The sequence below is a fragment of the Misgurnus anguillicaudatus genome, unplaced genomic scaffold (genome assembly GCF_027580225.2).
Source record: "Misgurnus anguillicaudatus unplaced genomic scaffold, ASM2758022v2 HiC_scaffold_28, whole genome shotgun sequence".
Taxonomy (NCBI): Eukaryota; Metazoa; Chordata; class Actinopteri; order Cypriniformes; family Cobitidae; genus Misgurnus; species Misgurnus anguillicaudatus.
Window position 1 is genome coordinate 5,009,052 of NW_027395278.1, and position 21,378 is coordinate 5,030,429.

Here is a 21,378-nt window from a genome sequence, read left to right on the forward strand (position 1 = left end):
TTTTTACAAACATAACTTACCAAAAACATTACTTGTCTGCATCTTGAAACAAAACAATGGCACTGGTTTATGGGCAAGAAGTTTTTAAATTACAGCTCAAACACGCATTTTAGTCTAGGACTAGGATAAGTCTTGTCAGGGGAAACATTACACTACATTACATTGGACGGTTAGTCTGGTGAGTTAATGAGGTAACTGTTACTGAACACAAACAAGAATATTCTTGAAGAAACGCTACATCTTGGTAAAGTATTAGTTATGAAGAAATAAGTTAGCTAACAGGAACCGTAAGTCTTGTCAGGGGAAACTGCCCGTTATGTGTTTGTGTGTTACAGCCAGATAAATGTACAATGTTTGTTTTTGTTTTTTATTTGTGTATCTAATTTAGACGATAACTATGCTTTTCTAAATCTAATTAGAATAATTAAATGAGTTACTGAAATACTTATTTATGAGTCCAAAAATGTATGGCTACTTTTAGTGGACTGCTTTGCTCACTGCCCAGTTCGACGACCCATGATGACGTTACATTTGCAGCGCGCACTTCAGGCGCGAAAATAGGCTTGTTCTATTTCATGCGGCGCTGCTAGGCAGGCGGATGACGTCGAAGTGCCGCGAGAGCGAGACGAAATTACACTTCGTATGATTTCTTGAATCGTTCTCGCGGTACTTTGACGTCATCCGGCTGTCGGTTGTTGCAGCGCCGTATGAAGTCGAACAAGCCTGATGATGACTGTAGCCTACATTACATTGGGCGGTTAGTCTGGTGAGTTAATGAGGTAACTGTTACTGAACACAAACAAGAATATTCTTGAAGAAACGCTACATCTTGGTAAAGTATTAGTTATGAAGAAATAAGTTAGCTAACAGGAACCGTAATAAACATTAGTGGTAAACCTTCTACGTGATGTCATGTAACGAGCGACCCTTTAGTGTTTTTTACGAAACTAACGTATAATGTCGGAAGTGGCATAAAATAAGATAACTTAAGCTTATAACGATTTTAGAGTAAAGTAGTTTGGCCTTTGGGACGAATGTTTATATGCGGTAGTATCTACATATTACCAACAGATGGCACAAAAAAACAATGGAAGTGTGGTTTAGGATTTACTTAATTTTTTTATCGAAAAAATGTAGAGGCACGAATGCATTGTATACTTAATCTAGTAGTGGATGTATATTGTGCAAAGTTTTTATTATGTGGTAAAATGTATTTAACTTTTAATATTTAACTTTTTTCTGTGATTTGCTAAGATAAGTTGCTAGGCGTCACTTGTGATGTCCAGTCAGAAAAAAACAAAACAACATGAACAAGATTAACAGAAGTAGATTAGTAGATAGCCACAAAGCAATGATGTTAGGACAAAAGCACACCCTTTATTTTAGCCCTGTTTAGCAATGCTATTCATCATGTTTAACAATGTTATTCATTATGTTATAAATCTCTGTTGAGGCAGAAAGATGCTGCGTAGCAGCACTGAAGAGGTGACACCTGGCTCCAGCTCTGACCCTGGACCAAACAGCAGTACTGTAACCCCGTTTAACTCGATCAACTATGGTCAGGCAATCTGCAGACAGCTGGATCCCCAATCGTCTTCTGTTCTGCAGACTTCATTTGGATCAGATGATGTTGGGAACGGTCTATGCCCAGGATCAACAGGTGCTGCTGATACCGGTGGTCTGACAACTGTGTTCACTGAAACACCACCGGCTGAAGGTGACAAAGGAACTACACCTAAAATATAAGATGAAAATCTAAATGACTAAAGTCAAATGGAAGATCAACAACTAAATGTGTTGACACTAAACTGTGACACAGACCTGTTATAAGTTTTTTTTTAGTAACGATTAAAGGGCCATGTCACAAGACTTTTTTAAGATGTAAGATAAATCTTTTGTGTCCCTAGAGTACACATGTGAGGTTTTAGCTCAAAATACCTTATAGATAATTTATTATAACATTATAATAATAACTACACCTAAAATATAAGATGAAAATCTAAATGACTAAAGTCAAATGGAAGATCAACAACTAAATGTGTTGACACTAAACTGTGACACAGACCTGTTATAAGTTTTTTTTTAGTAACGATTAAAGGGCCATGTCACAAGACTTTTTTAAGATGTAAGATAAATCTTTTGTGTCCCTAGAGTACACATGTGAGGTTTTAGCTCAAAATACCTTATAGATAATTTATTATAACATTATAACATTTCAATTTCTAAATTTTTCATGTGCTTGCAGAGAATGGTTTACTAAAACTAAGTTGCTGGGTTGATCTTTTTCACATTTTCTAGGTTGATAGAAGAACTGGTAACCCAATTATAGCACTTAAACATGGTAAACAAGTCAGATTTTCATGCCATGGCCCCTTTAAGAATCATTTAACAAGCATAATACCTCATAGATGAGTATGTGTAAGCTTATGAATATACATGTACATGTTATTTGGACTGAGTAATTTGATTAGATTAGACCTATTCTTGCTGGATATTCACATTAAAATAGGTTTTTAATAAACAGATTCACACACTAGATCTGTCATTTCTTCTCAGCTCAGGAGCAGGTGAATTTGAGGATCATTTCGTCAGTGGGTTCATCTGGTCCGACTGTCCTGTCAAGGAGCTTCAGCACCCCACATTTGAGGACTACGCCTGCACGCACATACCATGGCCAAACACCTCAGAGAGACTGCAGTATGCAAATAACTATACTGCAACTTTAGCTATGTTTTTTCCTAAAGTGATTGCTAATTGCTTTGCAAATCTTTAATACAGTGACATCATCTTCATCTGCAATGCTGTCTCATTCCGCCTCTGTGTTAGTGGCTGTGGTGGAAGGTCGTGGTTTAGCTCGTGGGGAGATTGGCATGGCCAGTATCAACATGAAATGCCCAGAACTGGTACTTTCACAGTTTGCCGACACTGGAACGTATGCCAAGGTAATAATATGTTGCACAAAATGGAGCTTGTTTCAAAAATGAAGATACTTTTTAGTGGCTGACAGTTTAATAATACACAATGTATGATAACTATGGATGCAGTATTTTATGCATTTGTATTCGGTAAATTGTCTGAAAATAACGTTGAATGTTATTTAGGTAATTACCAAGTTGCATAACCTGATGCCTCTTGAAATTCTGATGCCAGACACTGCTAGTGTAAAAGGACAAGGAACCAAACTCTACAACCTCATCACAGAGTCCTTCCCGGTATTATGCACTGTTTTTAACTTACTATCTCCAATCTAAATCATGCTAGGGTGACAGTGTGTAGGTTGTAAATTACAACTTTTGTCATTGATTCAGCATGCACCTTCATCCTAATTAATTAAAGATAAATAATGACCACTGCCGCTTTCCATCTGAGTGCTGAACATGTCCTTTTGCTTCCTGTCCAGTCAGTCACATTTACTGCCATTCTAAGGAAGTATTTCAATGAGAAGAAGGGCCTGGAGTACATACAGCAGCTCTGTGTGCCTGAGTATAGCACTGTCCTGATGGAAGTGCAAACCAAGTAAGATCCACTATTATGAGGTCAGCGCATAAAAAAAAACCAAAATATGCATTATATCATAGGTGACCTTTCACTAGTGTCAGAGTAAATTATTTGCATGTTTTAGTTTTGTAAAAGATAAGAGATAAATTGCAATAATTAGTTGTAATAATGAAAGTATTATTTAAAATAATACAATGTGTCTTGTTTATAGATACTACTGCCTGGCATCTGCATCTGCCCTTCTTAAATACATTGAGTTTGTTCAGAACTCCGTATACGCTCCTAAGTCAGTAAAAGTGACCTTTACAGGCAGCGAGCAGACAGCCATGATTGACACAATATCGGCCAGCAACTTAGAGCTAGTAGTAAACAACAGAGATCACAGGTAGGTTATAATTATGGATGCACCGAAAAAAATAATAATTTTGTGCCAATACTGATATTCAGGGTTCCCACGGTTTCTTGAAAGTTGGTGAGTCTGGGGAAAAAAATTCAAGGCCCTGGGAAGTTTTTGAAAATATACATAGATACAGGTCATTGAACGTGCTTGAATGTATTTTATGCAAGAAGTTTTCTGCAAAAAAATCCCTATTCCCTGTATAGTGTAGGGAAATATCATAAAAATTCTAGACTTTTTAAGCACACATGCTAAACTGTTCACTTTAAATGCTCATATCTTCCGTATGTTGATTCATACCAAAATGCTTTTTTGCATAGTTGTGTTTGACACATGAAAACGTCTCGGTTACGTATGTAACTGTTGTTCCCTGAGAAGGGAACGAGACACTGCGTCTCCCTTGCCATACTTCCTGCGTCCCTGTAACGCCGTCTTTGGCAATATTTCAGATAGCGATATACTTCCTGGCTTCCGCGTCACCCTGTCTTTGTCTTTAAGCCTCACCATTGGTTGAATTTGATATACACATTCAGACGCACTTTCCCCCTGGAGGCGTCCCCAAAGTGTCACCGCAGTGACGCAGCGCAAGTTCCCTCGAAAGGGAACTGTAACAATGTATCTTAAAAGGTAACACAATGTAACCTTGCTCTTACTTGAAATGTGTCCCCACATTTAGTCCTTGAATTTGAGGGTATTGGACCTGGAAAGTCCTTGAAAAATCCTTGAATTTGAAGTTTACTAAGGTGTGGGAACCCTGGATATTTACTTACTTAAAATGAGATCTGCTGATATCAATAGATAACGGTATTTTTTTTTACTTTTTTATTATCAAGTGCAGAGCATACAAACTGCAACTCTAAAGTCATTGTCATCCAATTCAAGGATGAGTTCTGATGCATAAGTTCGGCCCCTTTTGATTGCCAAGATACAGTATAATCTGCCCTGATTATAGGCAGATACGTTGGTGCATCCCTAGTTATAATGATTGACAGTTACTTTTATTCTGTGTTTACATTTTGTTAATATAAATAGAAGCTATGTGTATTACTGTACATTCCTAGTATGCATTCAAATGGCAGTAACAGAATGCTGTTTTATGCAGAAGTGATCACACTCTGTTTGGCGTGTTAAACTACACCAAGACCGCTGGTGGCACAAGAAGGTTACGCTCCAATATTCTCGAGCCCCTGCAGGATGTGGCCACTATTAACTCACGCCTGGATAGCATACAGGTAATCAGCTGTCATGTTCATCTTTCTGCAGTTTTTTCTTGGTTGAGAAAAGTCATACGAGCTCTGTACATGGTAATGACATACTGTGAGCCTCATACGCGACTGTTTCCTCCTTATGTTAACCTTGTGCATGCACAAGACAGCTGGAAAACAGGCCAATCTAAACATAAAACCAACTGTGACGTTACAGTCGAGATGTACGCCCCAACATTAAATTACACATTAATTAAGTTCAATGTTGTTACAATGCTAAAAACAAAATTGTGACTGCTGAGTTAGCACTATATGCTAGTTAATTCTATATGCTAGCATTTAGGCTGAAGTTCTACTATTTACAGTTATGTTTTGCGGGTCCATACTGAAAAAACACAAAACTTACCACTCAGAAATGTCCATTAACAATCTCCAAACTATTGATTTTTCCTCAAATTTCTGTATCCTTGTCTGATACAGGCTCAAATATAAGGTCTGTTTACACCAGGGTTCCCACGGGTCCCTTACAGGGTCCCTGTAACGCCGTCTTTGGCAATATTTCAGATAGTGATATACTTCCTGGCTTCCAGGTCACCCTGTCTTTGTCGTTAAGCCTCACCATTGGTTGAATTTGACACATTCAGACACACTTACCCCTGGATGCGTCCCCAAAGTGTCATTGCAGTGACGCAATGCGAGTTCCCTCGAAAGGGAACTGTAACAATGTATCTTAAAAGGTAACACTATGTAACCTTGCTCTCACTTGAAATGTGTCCCCACATTTAGTCCTTGAATTTTAGGGTTATTGGACCTGGAAAGTTCATGAAAGGTCCTTGAATTTGAATTTAACTTAGGTGTGGGAACCCTGGTTACACACACACAGCTATTCTAAAGACCTGCTCTGACAAACAGCCAATCAGAGCAGAGCTCACATTATTATCCATGACCCTTTCAAATAAAGTAATAATAGACCATTTCAAGGGCAAATCATAAGGTTGTAAATGGACATGTTAAACCGTCTCTGGATGATTTTTGTACATAATAAAGCCACATACCTTCTATGTAGATATCAGATAACAATTTAACATATTATTTCAATGCATTCTTTGGCACTTTTAATTGTATCTTTGATCTTTTTCCAGGAGTTATTGCAGAATGAGGAGCTCTTCTTCGGATTAAAGAATGGTAATTTTATTTTATACATCTCAGTTCTCAGTTTTATAAACGTTGGTTTCTTGTCCTTTTTATTTTTATCTGGCTTTGTGAACTTCTCACTGAGCAATTTGCTTTTATACATGGCGACTTAACAGTTAGGATTGTGGTCTCAAAGTCTTTATAGTTTTTGAGTATGACCACCTGAAATCCAACTATCATAATACATTATTATTAGCCAGATGCCTGAACGCCATATAGCTGGCACTACATGGAAAAACTGTATTGATGTTGTTCTCTGATTCACAGCTATTGGAAACTTCTTGGACATAGATGAGCTGCTGTCTGCTCTTATTCAGGTCCCAAAGCAAGAGACGGTATGAAAGACAGACTTAAGAGATGTTTTGTGAATGACGGCTTGTGTAATTATTTCATTCAGTGTAGTTCAGGGAAATTTTATGTGTGAGAAATTTATTGGTGTTTTTTAAACACAATGGTAATGTAATCTTTCATTGTCCAGCTTAGTGTTCAGTGACAACTATAAGTGCCACTAGTAGTGTAGACACTGAGTTTTCCATTTTTTTTTTCAATTTAGGTATCGGTGGCTGAAGCAAAAATAACACAAGTAATTCAGCTGAAGCACGTTCTGGAATTGGTCCCGCCACTGAAGGTTAGAATTGTCTGTACAATTTCAAATATAGTGTAAGTATTAAAAGGACACTCCACTTTTTTTGAAAATATGCTCATTTTCCAGCTTCCCTAGAGTTAAACATTTGTTTTTTACCGTTTTGGAATCCATTGAGCTGATCTCCGGGTCTGGCGCTACCACTTTTAGCATATCTTAGCATAATCCATTGAATCTGATTAGACCATTAGCATCGCGCTAAAAAATAACCCAAGAGTTTGGATATTTTTTTATTTAAAACTTCATCGTGTACTAAGACCGACGGGAAATTAAAAGTTGCTATTTTCTAGGCAGATATGGCTAGGAACTATCCTCTCATTCTGGCGTAATAATCAAGGACTTTGTTGCTGTAATATGACTGCAGCAGGCGTAGTGATATCACGCACTGCCCGAAAATAGTCCTCTGCCATTGAAAGTTACTAAGGGGACTATTTTCGGCTGCTGCGTAATATCATTGTGCCTATAGTCGGTCTTAGTACACGATGTAACTGCAGAAGAGTCAAGTTTTAAATAGGAAAAATATCCAAACTCTTTGGTTATTTTTTAGCACAATGCTAATGGTCTAATCAGATTCAATAGATTATGCTAAGCTATGCTAAAAAGTGGTAGCGCCAGACCCAGAGATCAGTTGAATGGATTTTAAAAAGGTAAAAATCAAATGTTTAACTCTAGGGGAGCTGAAAAATCCCTTTTAATATGTCCCTTTAATATTAGACACAGTTACATCTCTATCTTCACATTTTGATTATGTTATAGATCCTAGTTAGGAATGCATTTCATACATTTCAGTGTGTTCACTGTTCAGTGACAAATACCTTTGCTAATACATTCAAATGGGGTAGTTATACATTTGTTAATCTCTATTTTTTACAGTGTATAGTAATATGCATTGTATCATTTGTATCGTATTGCCAACATATCATAATAGTTTGTATCGTGCCTCATGTGCCATGATACAGTGGTTAAAATAAGTATTAAAAAAAGTCACAATTTTCTCAGTTAACATATTTCTAAAGGTGATATTGAAATGCAAGAATTTTTCACAAGATGTTTGGACCAACCCATCCAATCCACACATGCAAAGAAATCAAAACATAGATGTCCATAAATTAATTTATGTGTAATAATGTAAAATGACACAGGGAAAAGTATTGAACATGTCATTTATCTAATACTTTGTACAAAAGCCATTGTTGGTAATAAAAGCTTCAAGTTGCATCCTGTATGGAGAAACTAGTTGCATGCATTGCTCAGCTGTGATTTTGACCTATTTTTCCACACAAACAGTCTTCAAATCTTAAAAGGTTCTGTGGGCCTCTTCTATGAACTCTGATCTTTAGTTCTTTCCATAGATTTTCAATTGTTTTAGGTCAGGTGATTGGCTGAGCCATTCTAGCAGCTTTATTTTCTTTCTCTGAAACCAATTGAGAGTTTCCTGGCTTTGTGTTTGGGTTAGGGTTTAACCATTATGAGATGTTTCTTGCGTGACACCTTGATATTGAGACATTATTTTATAGGCCATCATTTGGGACTGATTATTTGCATTGACAAGGGTATTGCTTTTTATTACTGACTGTCTTGGCATTTCATGCCTTTTTGCACCTCCTTTTCTTCAGGGGTTCAATACTTTTGCCTGTGTCATTTTACATGGGATACTTCACCCAAATAGGGATAGTTCACCCAAAAATGACATTTCTGTTATTATTTACTCATCCTCATATTGTTCTAAACCATGTATGAGTTTGTTTATTCTGTTAAACACAAAAGAAGATATTTTGATAAATGATAGTAAGCACACAGTAGACTGTACTAATTGACTCCCATAGTATTTGTTATTCCTACTATGGAAGTCAATAGGTACAGTCTACTGTGTGCTTACCATCATGACGGGTTTAATACTTATTTTACCAGCTGAATGTATCTTATCATGAGGCCCATGCCAATACACAGCCCTAGCTAATATAAGTACCAAATGTCAAGACTGACATTGAGGATAGACATATTTTTTTAAAAGTGTGTTATTGTCTTAAGGTTCTGTATCATGTTTAATTATTATGAATTTAATTTCATGATTTATTAAGACATATTTAGCATCAGCTGAATGACACAGTGAAAAACATTACAACCCTGTAACTGTACAATAATTTTCTCCCTGATTAGGCAAGGTTAAAACATTCGAAAACAGCATTGTTGGAAGCATATTATACTTCACTTGAAGACAGTAGGTAATGACTTTTACACACTCCCTAACTGTAGCTATATTCAGCTCTGTGAACTATATTTGCATACATGAATGTGCTTGCATCTTATACTGACCTTTTAAGTCAAACATGAAACATGAGCCTGTTCTTCAATAAGATGCACAGTGCTCCTGTGCATATAGTAAAAACAGAAGGCTCTTAGGGCTCAGTCACACCAAAAGCGTTTATGGCAGTTGCAGGCGCCTTTTTTGAATAATATTCTATGGGCAGGGCGCGTTTGCGCGCTGTTTAATGCGCGCCGAGCGCCTTGCGGTTTTCTGCCGCCTGCCGCGCACGCGTTTTTGAAGGAGCGCTGAGAGCGGAGAAGCGCCTGACGTCATTCGCGTCTTCCATTGTCCAATCGAATGAGGGGAGAGGCGGGCCTTACGTTGTGGTGAGGGAAGTTTACAGTTGCTTTGAAGAACCGGACTCCACTCGCTCACTCCCCTGCGTGTTTGTGCACCTCTCACCCTCAAACAAGGTCAGAGCAAGCGTCCTCTTTTTAAAGTTTCTGCTAATATGACAGTTAACAGCAAAAGAGCGCTCACGCTTCAATATTTGATTGACAAGACAGCTGACTCGGTGGTTGCTTAGCAATATGAAAAGCCGCGCCGCACTGCTCTTTTTTAAAAAAGGCAGTGCGTCGCGCCTTGCGTTTGCAAGCGTTTAAAGCGCTTTTGGTGTGACTGGCCCCTTAGAGTACAACGTGTGTACAACGTCAGAAAAAAATTGTCAAAATATATACCCTTAAAAGAATTAAAGCTTTACACCTAAAAAGTTCATATACCTCAAAGATACGTACTAGTATCTTAGAGCAGTGGTTCTCAAACTGGGGGCCGGGGCCCTCAGGGGGGCCGCGAGATGGTGCTAGGGGGGCCCCGGTTTTAAGACATTTTATAAAATACATTCAATTATCATGAATTCTGTGTAATTAAACCTAAAAAAAATAAAATAAGGCTACTAACCAACAGCACTACTTTGTATAACTTAATATGTTTTGTTTAATTAAAATGTTAAATTTTAGAACATTTTTTTTGTCATAAATTTTCTTTGGGGGGGCCACAAAGGAATGCACCGTACACAAGGGGGGCCGCACGCGGAAAAAGTTTGAGAACCACTGTCTTAGAGGATGTACTTATTGGTACCAAATGTATACATATCTGTACCTAATGGAACATATTAGGACTTTTTTAAAGGGTACTGCCCTAGCTGGCATACATATGAAGAGCTCAGATAAAAAAATCGTCTAACACAGAGGTCTCAAACTCAAACTGGCTTGGGGCCATTTCTGAAATGGACATCTTGTCGGAGGACCACAGAGCAATTTTAACATAAAAAACACAATATTTATTTATTATAATGTTGCATTTAAATTCTATGATTTAACATACAATACTTAAAAATATAAACCTTTTATATAAATCTAAATCTTTTTTATACATTATTTTATAACAGTACGTAAAGCTTTTCCTAACCTTATCTTAAATATTAAAACCTTGCACTTAAATAACAAATTCAATTTCTTGAATACATTTATAAACTATTATAGCCTACATTTTTTAATAACAAAATTTTTATTTCTGTTTTAATTTATTTCAGATTTTTTGTTGTCTTGATTATGTTCCATCTCTTTAAAAATGAATATTACTGCTCTATGTGTACAGTAACTGCATAGCAAGCAACATAATGATACACTATATTAGATATATTTCATTATACACTTAGATTGAGATAAGTGAGCTGCTGCTGCATACATAGGCTCCTTTTATCTTTTGCACATTTCTTCCTATCTTTTCTCTTTTCATAACCTGGGCACCTGCTGATGGCTTTTCCTTATATGTAGTTTAATATGTGATGCATTACATTTACCGCTCACATTCCTTATGAGGTATCGCCAATGGAAGCTGTAACTTGAACTTACAAACCCCGCCATAGTAACACATGAGTAACCCCAAGTTACAGCTCTTAAATCGGCCCCTTAAACATCAATAATTAAATGATTATAAAACGAAGTAAATAAAAATCTTTTTGCGGGCTGGATTGTTATATTATTGATAGCAGACGCGGGCCTCAGAAAGGGGTAAGGAGGGCTGCAAATGGCCCAAAGGCTGGGAGTTTGAGACCACTAACATGTTTCTTGTAAATAAGCAATTTTTATCAGACTCTTAATGGATTCTGCCATCAAACCGGTATTTCTGAATGACCTGAGCCCTGGATTAAGCAGATTTGAAGCAAAAAACGTATGATACGTGCCGAAAGCATTCGGTTTATATCATTATCTCATTTTTGACGTAGGTGGCGTTTAGCGGCTTTTGAATCTGAGCTCATAATTTGTCAGATTTTTATATACAGAAATGCAATCATTGCTTTATATATGTAGTGTCATCTTGTACAAAGCCCATCAGTTATAGCAATGTCTTAATTTTTACTGTCCTAATTGCACTACTTAAGGTTTAACAGCATTCTGGACCAGATAAAATCCATGATAAATGATGACACCAGCTACATGAAAAGCGGTCTGCACATGCGCACACAGAAGTGCTATGCTGTGCGACCCGACGTCAATGAGTTTCTAGACATTGCAAGGCGGGCCTACACAGAGGTAGTAGATGACATTGCAGGTAAGCTCCGTATACGTCAAAGTGGGATTTATTGTAATTTTCCTCTGCAGGGCAGAGAGAAAAAATATAATATTCCTAGAAACCTTGGTGGAAACCAACAACATTCTAGTGACATTTTCATGTGTTGTCCTTAACTAGACACATCTCTGTTATTTTTGGAACAACACACTTTCTGTTGTTTTAACACATCTTGTGTTGTCCCTGAAAATCAACACTAAATGACACATAATGTGTTAAATAGGATAACACAAAACAACACATCTTTCTTAAAATGTACAGATGCACATTTGTTTTGTATGTCCCTAAGGGCCAATTCACACTGGTCAATGTGAAACCCCTGTTGGCAGTTGTTGGATCAAAGTAAATGAGACTTTAGAATGTGGGTGTCTGTTGGTGTCTGTTGGTATCTGTTGGTGTCTGTTGGAGTTGGTAGTTGTCTGACCAGTGTGAATTGGCCATGTACTGCCACAGCCTAAATAGGTAATTTTAAAAAAGGCACCTGTAGCTATGACTACTTAGATCTATTCACATTCCATATATGTTAGTCATGAACATTAGCATTGTTGTTTTCATGGATTTTTTTGTGTGGATCAGGATTGGTTGATCGTCTTGGAGAAAAGTACAGCCTTCCCCTACGGACAAGTTTCAGCAGTGCACGAGGATTCTTTATTCAAATGAGACTGGAGGGTGTGATTTTACCTGGAGGGAAATTACCAGAGGAGTTCATTAAAGTACATGAAAGATTCTATCAGAAAAGATTATGTAATGTAATATACCACTATATACATACATAATCCGCATTATGTAGCTGAAAGTATGTTGACAATTCTTCTAATGGATTTGGTTATTACCGGTTAGGGCCGTTTTTATTTCAGCATGACAATGACTATGTAGTATGTACAACGCAATATAAAAATGTAAAACTGAATGCAGTATTGAAGAACTTAACTGGCCTACACAAAGACCAGATATGGGAGCAGATTAACAAAACATAAATTTTTTTTAGATTTTCTTCTTAAAATCAAAATGTAAAATTATTATTTAAGAAAACTGTACAAAATATTTTAATATACTTAAAAGTTTTTCTTAAGTACATTTTAGTTTTTAAAGTTATAAATAACATTGTAAAATTAGGATTACAGTTGTCTTAAATTTCAAAGGTAAGATGTTTAAAGGTGCAGTGTGTAGATTTTAGTGTCATTTAGCAGTGAAATTGTGAATTGCAACCAACTGCTCAGTCCACCTTTTACCAAAACGCATAGAGAAGCTACGTTGTCATCTAAGACAAAATACAGTAGTGACAAAACTGTCATTTATGGCTACTGTAGAAACATGGCGGCACAAAATGGCGACTTCCGTGTAAGAGGATCCGCGGCGTATGTAGATAAAAACATCTCATTCTAAGGTAATAAACACATAACAGTTCATTATTTAAGGTCTTTATACACCACTGATAATATACTTATGTATATTATATTGCATTTCTATCAAGAGATCCTTCTAAAAGTTACACACTGCACCTTTAAGATGTTTCAAATGCTGAGTGAAAAATATACAGTATCACAGATATTAAACGTTATGTCACTATTTCCTATTAGAAAGGAGAATCTACATTTGGCCAAATAGTTGATGTTCAAGATAAACACCATTATCATCAACAGACAATTGTAATAATAGTGCAAAGTTTTTCTTAATAGAAATACAATGCAAATATTTATTAAAATAACAAATGAATATATATATTTATATATTAAAGAACTGTCAGGATGTGAATATGACAATTAAAGATTAGGTTAAAGTGTCTGGTTGCTTGTGTTTGCTGATGGATTTAAACTTAATACTATAGGTGACCAAGCAGAAGAACAACTATGGTTTCACCACATTAGACCTTATGAAAATGAATGACCACTGTGAAGAGGCTTTAAAGGAGATTTTTCACATTTCTTATGTGTGAGTATAGATCAGAGTAAGTTCGACCTTATTAATACTAGTCCATTTTTGCCATTAACTGTATTTTATTGTGCAGGGTTGTGTCCAGGTTCCTCAGTGAGGTCTATGAACACATCTACTGCCTGTACAAGCTATCTGATGCTGTGTCTATGCTGGACATGCTGCTGTCTTTGGCCCATGCTTGCACTGTGTCAGAATACGGTAAAGTCTTTTTCCTTCCTTAATTTTCCATTTCTAACAGCAGCTGCAGTGACACTGTCAAACTGGCGATTGGCCCTTTTCTCCAGTTGTGTCTCATGCTGCCTTCACGTGCTATCGTAATTATGGTAAATACCAAAATCCCACTTGGAAAATGCACATGAACACCCCTCATGTGGTATTTTCCACTGGGCAACTCGTAAAATATTTTGATGCCCGAGTTGCCGAGATGAGATTACCTTTGACCTTTTCAAAATGGCGGAGAGCAGCAGCAACGTCGTGAATGGTTGAATGACAACAAAAGCAATGGTAAATACCAGTTCACAAATGGAAAATGCACTTGAACGCAGCAAACTGGTAAATTCTAGTTCACAAATGGAAAATGCACTTGAACACAACACGCTGGTTAATACCAGTTCACAAATGGAAAATATAATCTTTCCCATAGCACGTGAAGGCAGCATCACTGCAGAACACCACATCCGGGGGGTGAGGTTGGTTCCAGATCCAGGGGTGGAGCCGGATCTCCTCCCACTGCATTTTGATGGGACGGAAGTATTACACCAACACAAGTCATAATCGTGTTGATATCACCCTGTCGGGATTCTGCCATAACATTCGTCTGGCTGTACATTATCTCTTACCTAACTGTGACCATTACTTACAGGGGTACACTAAATCAGTGGTTCTCAACTCCAGTCCTCGGGACCCACTGCTCTGCACATTTTGGATGTCTCCCTTATTTAACACACCTGATTCAGATCATCAGCTCTTTAGGATAGATTCCATGAACTGAACTGAGTGTGTCAGATATGAGAGACATCCAAAATGTGCAGAGCAGTGGGTCCCGAGGACTGGAGTTGAGAACCACTGCACTAAATTATATTAAATTATATTTATCTCAATGCACAAAACATTATCCCACCAGCTCTGGATAACTTCTGATTCACCAGATGATCGTGTCATTTACATTAAATGCACTTAGGCGCTGATTGCCAACAAAACATAGACATTTGTTTTACTTCCTGCTACTCATCATCTGGTTGCTTTATCACTGCACTCCACTTCTACCCCGGAAAAACAAACTACATCCATTGTTCCCATAATGCTGTTTTTTTTTTGGGAAGCTGAACAAGCTTAAATTTCCCTCACAAACAACAACATACGTTTTTGGTGACGTTGATTTTGTGTCGGCTCTTGGTTGATATGTGCGGGCGCCATTCGCTTTTAAGTCAGACATAAAAAATGCTGTTTCCGGGTCCAAGCCTCCACTCATTTTAATAGAGGATACTATTTAAACAGTCCTTTATGAGCTCTATTTATTCATATTACATATTAATAATTTGTAAAAAAAAAAAAAACATGTCCATGAGTCCATGTATGGTCATCTCTGGTCCTGTTATGGAGATACCATCAGATCGGGTGTTTTTGGTAGTTTTGCATTACGATACGAGTGTATATTAGCGTGATTTGAGATGGGTTGGACCTGTAAGTGCTGCATGATGTCAGGCGTAACAAGCGGATTCTGGTTGAAGTGCCCAAATAAGGACTTCCACTGTACTTGTAACACTGCTTACGCAACAGATTCAGTAGTCGGAAAAAAAACTTTCAGAAACTTGTACGAACCCCAACGAAGTGCATTCAGCACAGAAATACTCTGTCATACGTCCACATTGTGTTTTGAACCTTTGCCCATGTTTAGCATGATGAATCAAACTCTTTTAACTGTTAAAGGGATAGTTCACCCAAAAATTAAAATATGATGAAAATACTGATGTCACATGGACTACTTTGATGATGTTTTTATTACCTTTCTGGACATGGACAGTATACCGTACATAGATTTTCAATGAAGGGTCAACAAGCTTGCGGACTACATACATACAAACATCTTAAACTGTGTTCCGAAGATGAATGGAGGTCTTACGAGTTTGGAACGACATGAGAGTGAGTCATTAATGACATGATTTTCATTTTTGGGTGAACTATCCCTTTAATAAGTCAGAATGCATGAAATACCCCCCCCCCCCTTAATCAAACATAGACTTATATTGATATGTTGAAACTAACTGCATGCTGCAACATTGCAAATATGCTGGTTCATCTTCATGAGCAAAGTATATAAACTGGGTTGAGTTGGATCTGGATCCAACCTTGCCCCTGGTCCTGGATGTCATGTTCTGCAGTGAGGACCATCTTCTTTTATATGGGAGGTGAGATTTCCAGACTTCCAATAAGGGTCAGCTTTATGGAATCTCTGTTTTGAGGATCAAAGAGACACGTGTACCTTTTTTGTGAGCATGTGTGGTCCTGATTTTCTTTGTACACTTTTAATAACTGTATTATTCTGATTTCCTATCTGGATTTCCTGCAGTACGTCCTGAGTTCACCGATACGCTGGCAATAAAGCAGGGTCGCCACCCCATTCTGGAGCGCATTTCTGGGCAACAACACATCTCTAACAACAGCTACATTTCTGAGGGAAGCAATTTTATTATCATTACGGGCCCCAACATGAGTGGCAAGTCCACGTACCTCAAACAGGTGGCCCTCTGCCAGATAATGGCTCAGATAGGCGAGTATTAATATAGGTTTTGATTTGCTTAGCATTTTATCTGTTCACTACATAATTAGTACTTTTATGGGTGTTATTTCATTATTTTAAAATGTGGAAAATGTTAAAGGTCCCATTCTTCCTGTGTTTTTAATCTTTGATTGTGTTTACAGTGCGCAATATAACATGTGTTCATGCTTCACATGTAAAAAAAACATTTTTCACACAATTTACTTACCTCTATACCGCTGCTTTCACTGTCCTAAAACAGGCTGATGTCTTCCTTGTCCTATGAAGTCCCTCCTTCAAAAATACGTAAAAAGTTCTGATTGTGTAGCGTGTTTAGTGTGTTGTGATTCGACAGCAGCTTAGCTTAGCAGAGCCGTTTAAGCTTAGCTGGCGACTGACGTATTCCTGTGGGCGGAGTTTAGTCAAAAACTCTTGTACTGACGTCATTCAACCGGGAAGAAAGGGCTGTAGTCCAAACCGCCATTCGCTGTAGGCTTTGAAACGGGAATTCTGTTAAAGAAAATATATCGCCTGGCAGTGAACTTTAAGCTTTATAATTTTGCAGGTATTATTTGTGCTCTAACAGCAACATTACACACTAACTAAAGTTTGAAAAATGGGATCAGGAAGAACGTGATCTTTAATAATAAAGAGTTGGGATGTGGATAATCATCAGGTTTGTGGTAGGTTTTTGGCAAATGATTTGGACTACTGGACTGCTTTTGTCTTCCTGCATGAATTACCACCAGCTGTTTCAAACAAACTTATTACCAAAGCCTTTGTTCCAGGATCCTTTGTGCCTGCGGAGTATGGCTCTTTTCGTATTGCTGATCAAATATTTACCAGAATAGGCGTAGATGATGACTTCGAAACCAACTCCTCTACATTTATGGTCGAGATGAAAGAGGTTAATTTAAGCATTGTGCAAAAAACATACAGCTTGTATCAATTCTATCTAGTATTACGAAATGATTTTACATTCCGATATTTCACTACTACCCTACATTGAAAAAAATTGTGTCAACTTGTTACAAAGAGAATAGTATTAATGTAAACTTTTTTTAAGTTGAGGAAAAAATAAAGTAATTACATGTAACAAGTGTTGGGGAAAGTTACTTTTAAAGCAACACCAAAGAGTTTTTGCTCTTTGCTCCCCCTACAGGTTAGAAGCGGAATTGTCCATTACCACTGTCATAAATACTGCAGCATAGCTGGCTCTGATTGGATTGTAGGTCTGTCGTAAAGCAAGTTTTTGTAGTTTTCACTCAAACTACAGGACCGCGACCCGACTGTTGGAAACTTCTTTAGTGCGGTTTTGGCAGATAGAGGGCTGGAAAGCGAATGTGAAAGTGCCGTTCACCCTGTTTCGAGTGGATGAACGACTGAAACTTTTTTGGAAACGTTATTTTAAGGTAAAAAAACTCTTTGGTGTTGCTTTAAAAGTAATGCATTACAATATTAAGTTACTCCCAAAAAAAGTAACTAATTGCATTACTTAGTTACTTTTCATGGAAAGTAATACTTATGTTACTTTTGCATTACTTTTTCTTGGATGAGGCTTGATCTCTTTCAGGCCTTGCAGGTGTTTTTATTACTGAAAAGTTCTGCATTCCGAAATTGCATATTTCATCACAAAAATGTCGAACTCTGGCCTGCCATCTCAGTTTCTGACTGAGTAATTTGCATTACTTTTTAAAAAAAAGTAACTCAAATATTAATGTGTACATTTAAAAAGTAATACGTTACTTTACTTGTTACTTCAGAAAAGTAATATTATTACATAATGCACGTTACTTGTAATGCGTTACCCCCAACACTGCATGTAACAAGTTGACGCAATTGTTTCTGAATAAATATAGCTATACATATTTATGTATTTTTATACAAAAATGTTAAAAGATATGTAGGGTTAAGCTCATCTCACATCCTTTTTGTGTTTAAATACTTCTAGGTGTCTTACATCATCCACAATGCAAGTGCCAAGTCGCTTATTATTATAGATGAGCTGGGTCGAGGCACCAGCCCAGAGGAGGGTGTTGGTATCTGCCACAGTGTCTGTGAATTCCTCATCAATCTTAAGGTACTCCATATAGTATCAAAGTATACCTGATAAGAGGTAAAGAACATATACTGTATATCAACAGATATAGATACTTCACATTGTATACTTTGGCTCTTGTAGGCCTTCACACTGTTTGCCACACACTTTCTTGAGCTATGTCAGCTTGAAACGCTTTACCCCAACGTGGAAAACCAACACATGCAGGTTCAGCATGTCAAAAAAGAGAGCAAAGCGGACAGTGTAGTGTACACATATCTGCTAAGCCAAGGTCACTCAGACGAGCGCAACTATGGTACTTTACTAGTTTAATATTATGTATTTCATGATGTTGAAACTATACTTTTGTAGCAGAGACATTTTCTGCTATGTGTTTAGGTATAAGAGCAGCAGAGATGACCGCATTACCACTAGACATTATTCAGGAAGCCAAAACTGTTGCAGAAAAAATCAATCAAAGGCTATGGGTATGTTTCATCCTTGACATGTGATCCAGAAGTGCAAAAAAAACACACACTCTTAGAACGAATGTGTTAAAAACAACACATTAGTGTTGATTAGAGCCCGACCGATATGCATTTTTTGGGGCCGATGCCGATACAGATATTAGAGAGTAAAAAAAGACCGATAACGATATATCGGCCGATATTCATTATGTGCATAACTGCATATTATAGTACAGTACACATATACTACAGTATATTATACTACTACAGTACTGTACATAGAATACACTATATACATTAACAGAATATACTATATATAAATACTTTTTGCAATGATCACTCTATGATCACACCACAAATGTGGTGATCAAACACTTAAAATGACGTGACAAAGATATGTAATATAGGCAGGTGTGTTTTACAAGTTAACAATAAACTTTATTATCCAAAATGATTCTGATATAAGTGCACAAAACAGTAAACTTGACTTATTATAAATAACTTTAAAACACTAACAAAACAAAATACATATAACTTAAATCATTGTCAGTTTTGATGAGAATAATGTTATATTGGGCTTATTTTAAAAAATGGAAACTTATAAAGTCATTGTTTATTAGCTTTACAGTAAGTTATGGACTTCACAAATTAATTAAAAACTTACCGTTAAGACGACAATGCTTGAATTACTGACAACATACTGATGTAGGCTAATGTTTAATGTACTGCACAACGTTTTTATAACACAAACCCACAGTGTTCTGCCGGGACTTTAAACTTTTATAAAACTAAAGCGTCTGCTCTCCGCCTCTTTTATTTAAGAAAGGGTGTAAAGTTGCGCGAGCTTATTTAATCAATTGCTTTGAAATGAGCATGTAACAGCACAAGCAGCTGTACTCCCACAGACTGCGCGTAAGTTTAAGCGCGTCCTTTCTCCGCCTCGCGTCATTTCTTCCGCTTGCGTTTGAAACAACTCGCAAGTGGACAAAAAAGACTGATTAAAACCACCAAATGTAAACAGGAATGTGTCTCTCTCGTCCACTTATAATCCAATCGACCAAAGCGCGTCTTAATACCAGGTGTAAAATGTTTTGAAGAAACCGCGTGACTGCCGCGCCCGCCACCTGAACTGAGAGACTGACTGACTGAAGTGAAGGGGGTGGGGGATTGGCTGATGTCACTACAGTGAGTGACCTGAGTCGCCATTAGCAACCAATAGGGCGCACTCTGCTGGACAAACAAGTACTTACATCTTTCAAAAGCATTTAAAGGCGGAGTCCACGATGTTTGAAAGCCAATGTTGATATTTGAAATCACCCAAACAAACACGCCCCTACCCCAATAGAATCTGGACCTTCTGTTGATAGACCCGCCCCACACATACGCAACCCGGCATTTGATTTGATTTTATTGGCTATAAGTGTGTTTTGGTAGTCGGCCCGTCTCCTTTTCCAACGCGTTTTTCAAACATCGTGGACTCCGCCTTTAATGTGTTCTGTAAGGAACGTTCATATCGGCTTCATATCTGCGGCTTATACGCCGATACAGATATATCTGCGACATGCTCATATCGGCCGATAAAATCGGCAAAACGATAAATCGGTCGGGCTCTAGTGTTGATTCTGGGACAACACACTAACTGCGTTGTCCCAGAATTCACCCATCTCTGTGTTATTATTGAAACAACACATTTTGTGTTACTTTTAACACAACATGTGTTATATTTTAACACAAAATCAACACAAAATGACACATTATGTGTTAAAATTACACATAATGTGTTAAAAGCTTACCACACAATGATGTGTAAAAAATTAACACATCCTTTCTAAGAGTGCACCAGTCTTAGTTCTCTACATCCCTTTGATGTAATTCGTCATGTATCTCCTTTTTACCTGTTCATAGGCCAAGCATTATAGTGACCCTGCCACTCTCAGACAGCGGTCAGTATATCGTCTAGGCACCAGACTGTTGCAGACGGCCCGTAACTCACGGCTAGATCCACAGAGCCTACGTCACTACCTAAAAGGCTTGAAGAGACACTATGAAACTGAATTACAAAACAGTCCAGAGACAACAGAGGAGTGAGGTCTGGTTTGAGGGATAAGACATGGGGTTGGAATAAAGGGTAGGATTTATCCCATTTCAGAGAAAATGTGCTCATTTTCATCATTTTAGACTTCTGCAACATAGCCAGGAAAATTTTTATGATTTATAATATGTACTTTTTTTGTTGTAAGTTTGTAAAAATACCTTGTTCTGTAATTGCTGTTAGATTATTATTTGTATTGTATGGTGTTTAAAGTGAGATAATAAAAACATGACAACATTTGTTGTTATTGACTGTAGTTACATAATAACCTG

The 21,378-nt window shown here is 37.4% G+C and overlaps 1 protein-coding gene across 5 annotated transcripts; it reads left to right on the plus strand.

Moving 5' to 3' along the window:
• Positions 1 to 152: 152 nt before the first annotated feature.
• Positions 153 to 21,343, plus strand: LOC129417281 (mutS protein homolog 4). 5 transcript variants are annotated; one of them, XM_073864744.1, is made up of 22 exons: positions 153 to 191; positions 1,458 to 1,717; positions 2,557 to 2,697; positions 2,779 to 2,942; positions 3,102 to 3,212; positions 3,401 to 3,516; positions 3,710 to 3,883; positions 4,998 to 5,127; positions 6,243 to 6,285; positions 6,562 to 6,629; positions 6,848 to 6,922; positions 9,098 to 9,162; positions 11,629 to 11,798; positions 12,393 to 12,529; positions 13,645 to 13,748; positions 13,825 to 13,949; positions 16,321 to 16,521; positions 17,298 to 17,416; positions 18,461 to 18,589; positions 18,692 to 18,863; positions 18,947 to 19,035; positions 20,920 to 21,343. In XM_073864744.1, exons 1-22 carry the CDS (start codon positions 187 to 189, stop codon positions 21,100 to 21,102), a joined length of 2,781 nt encoding a protein of 926 aa, XP_073720845.1. In that variant the 5' UTR covers positions 153 to 186; the 3' UTR covers positions 21,103 to 21,343. The 5 variants fall into 5 exon arrangements, with proteins under 5 accessions (XP_073720845.1, XP_073720848.1, XP_073720847.1 ...); XM_073864747.1 differs by having other exon boundaries at positions 153 to 178; XM_073864746.1 differs by lacking the exon at positions 153 to 191 and adding an exon at positions 611 to 766.
• The last annotated feature ends 35 nt before the right edge of the window (positions 21,344 to 21,378 follow it).

Bases quoted from the DNA above. Each gene is read 5' to 3' on its own strand.
- LOC129417281 (XM_073864744.1), top strand. The intron at 1,718-2,556 runs GTGACAAAGGAA...ATTTCTTCTCAG, and splicing joins TGAAACACCACCGGCTGAAG to CTCAGGAGCAGGTGAATTTG. The intron at 13,950-16,320 runs GTAAAGTCTTTT...GATTTCCTGCAG, and splicing joins TTGCACTGTGTCAGAATACG to TACGTCCTGAGTTCACCGAT.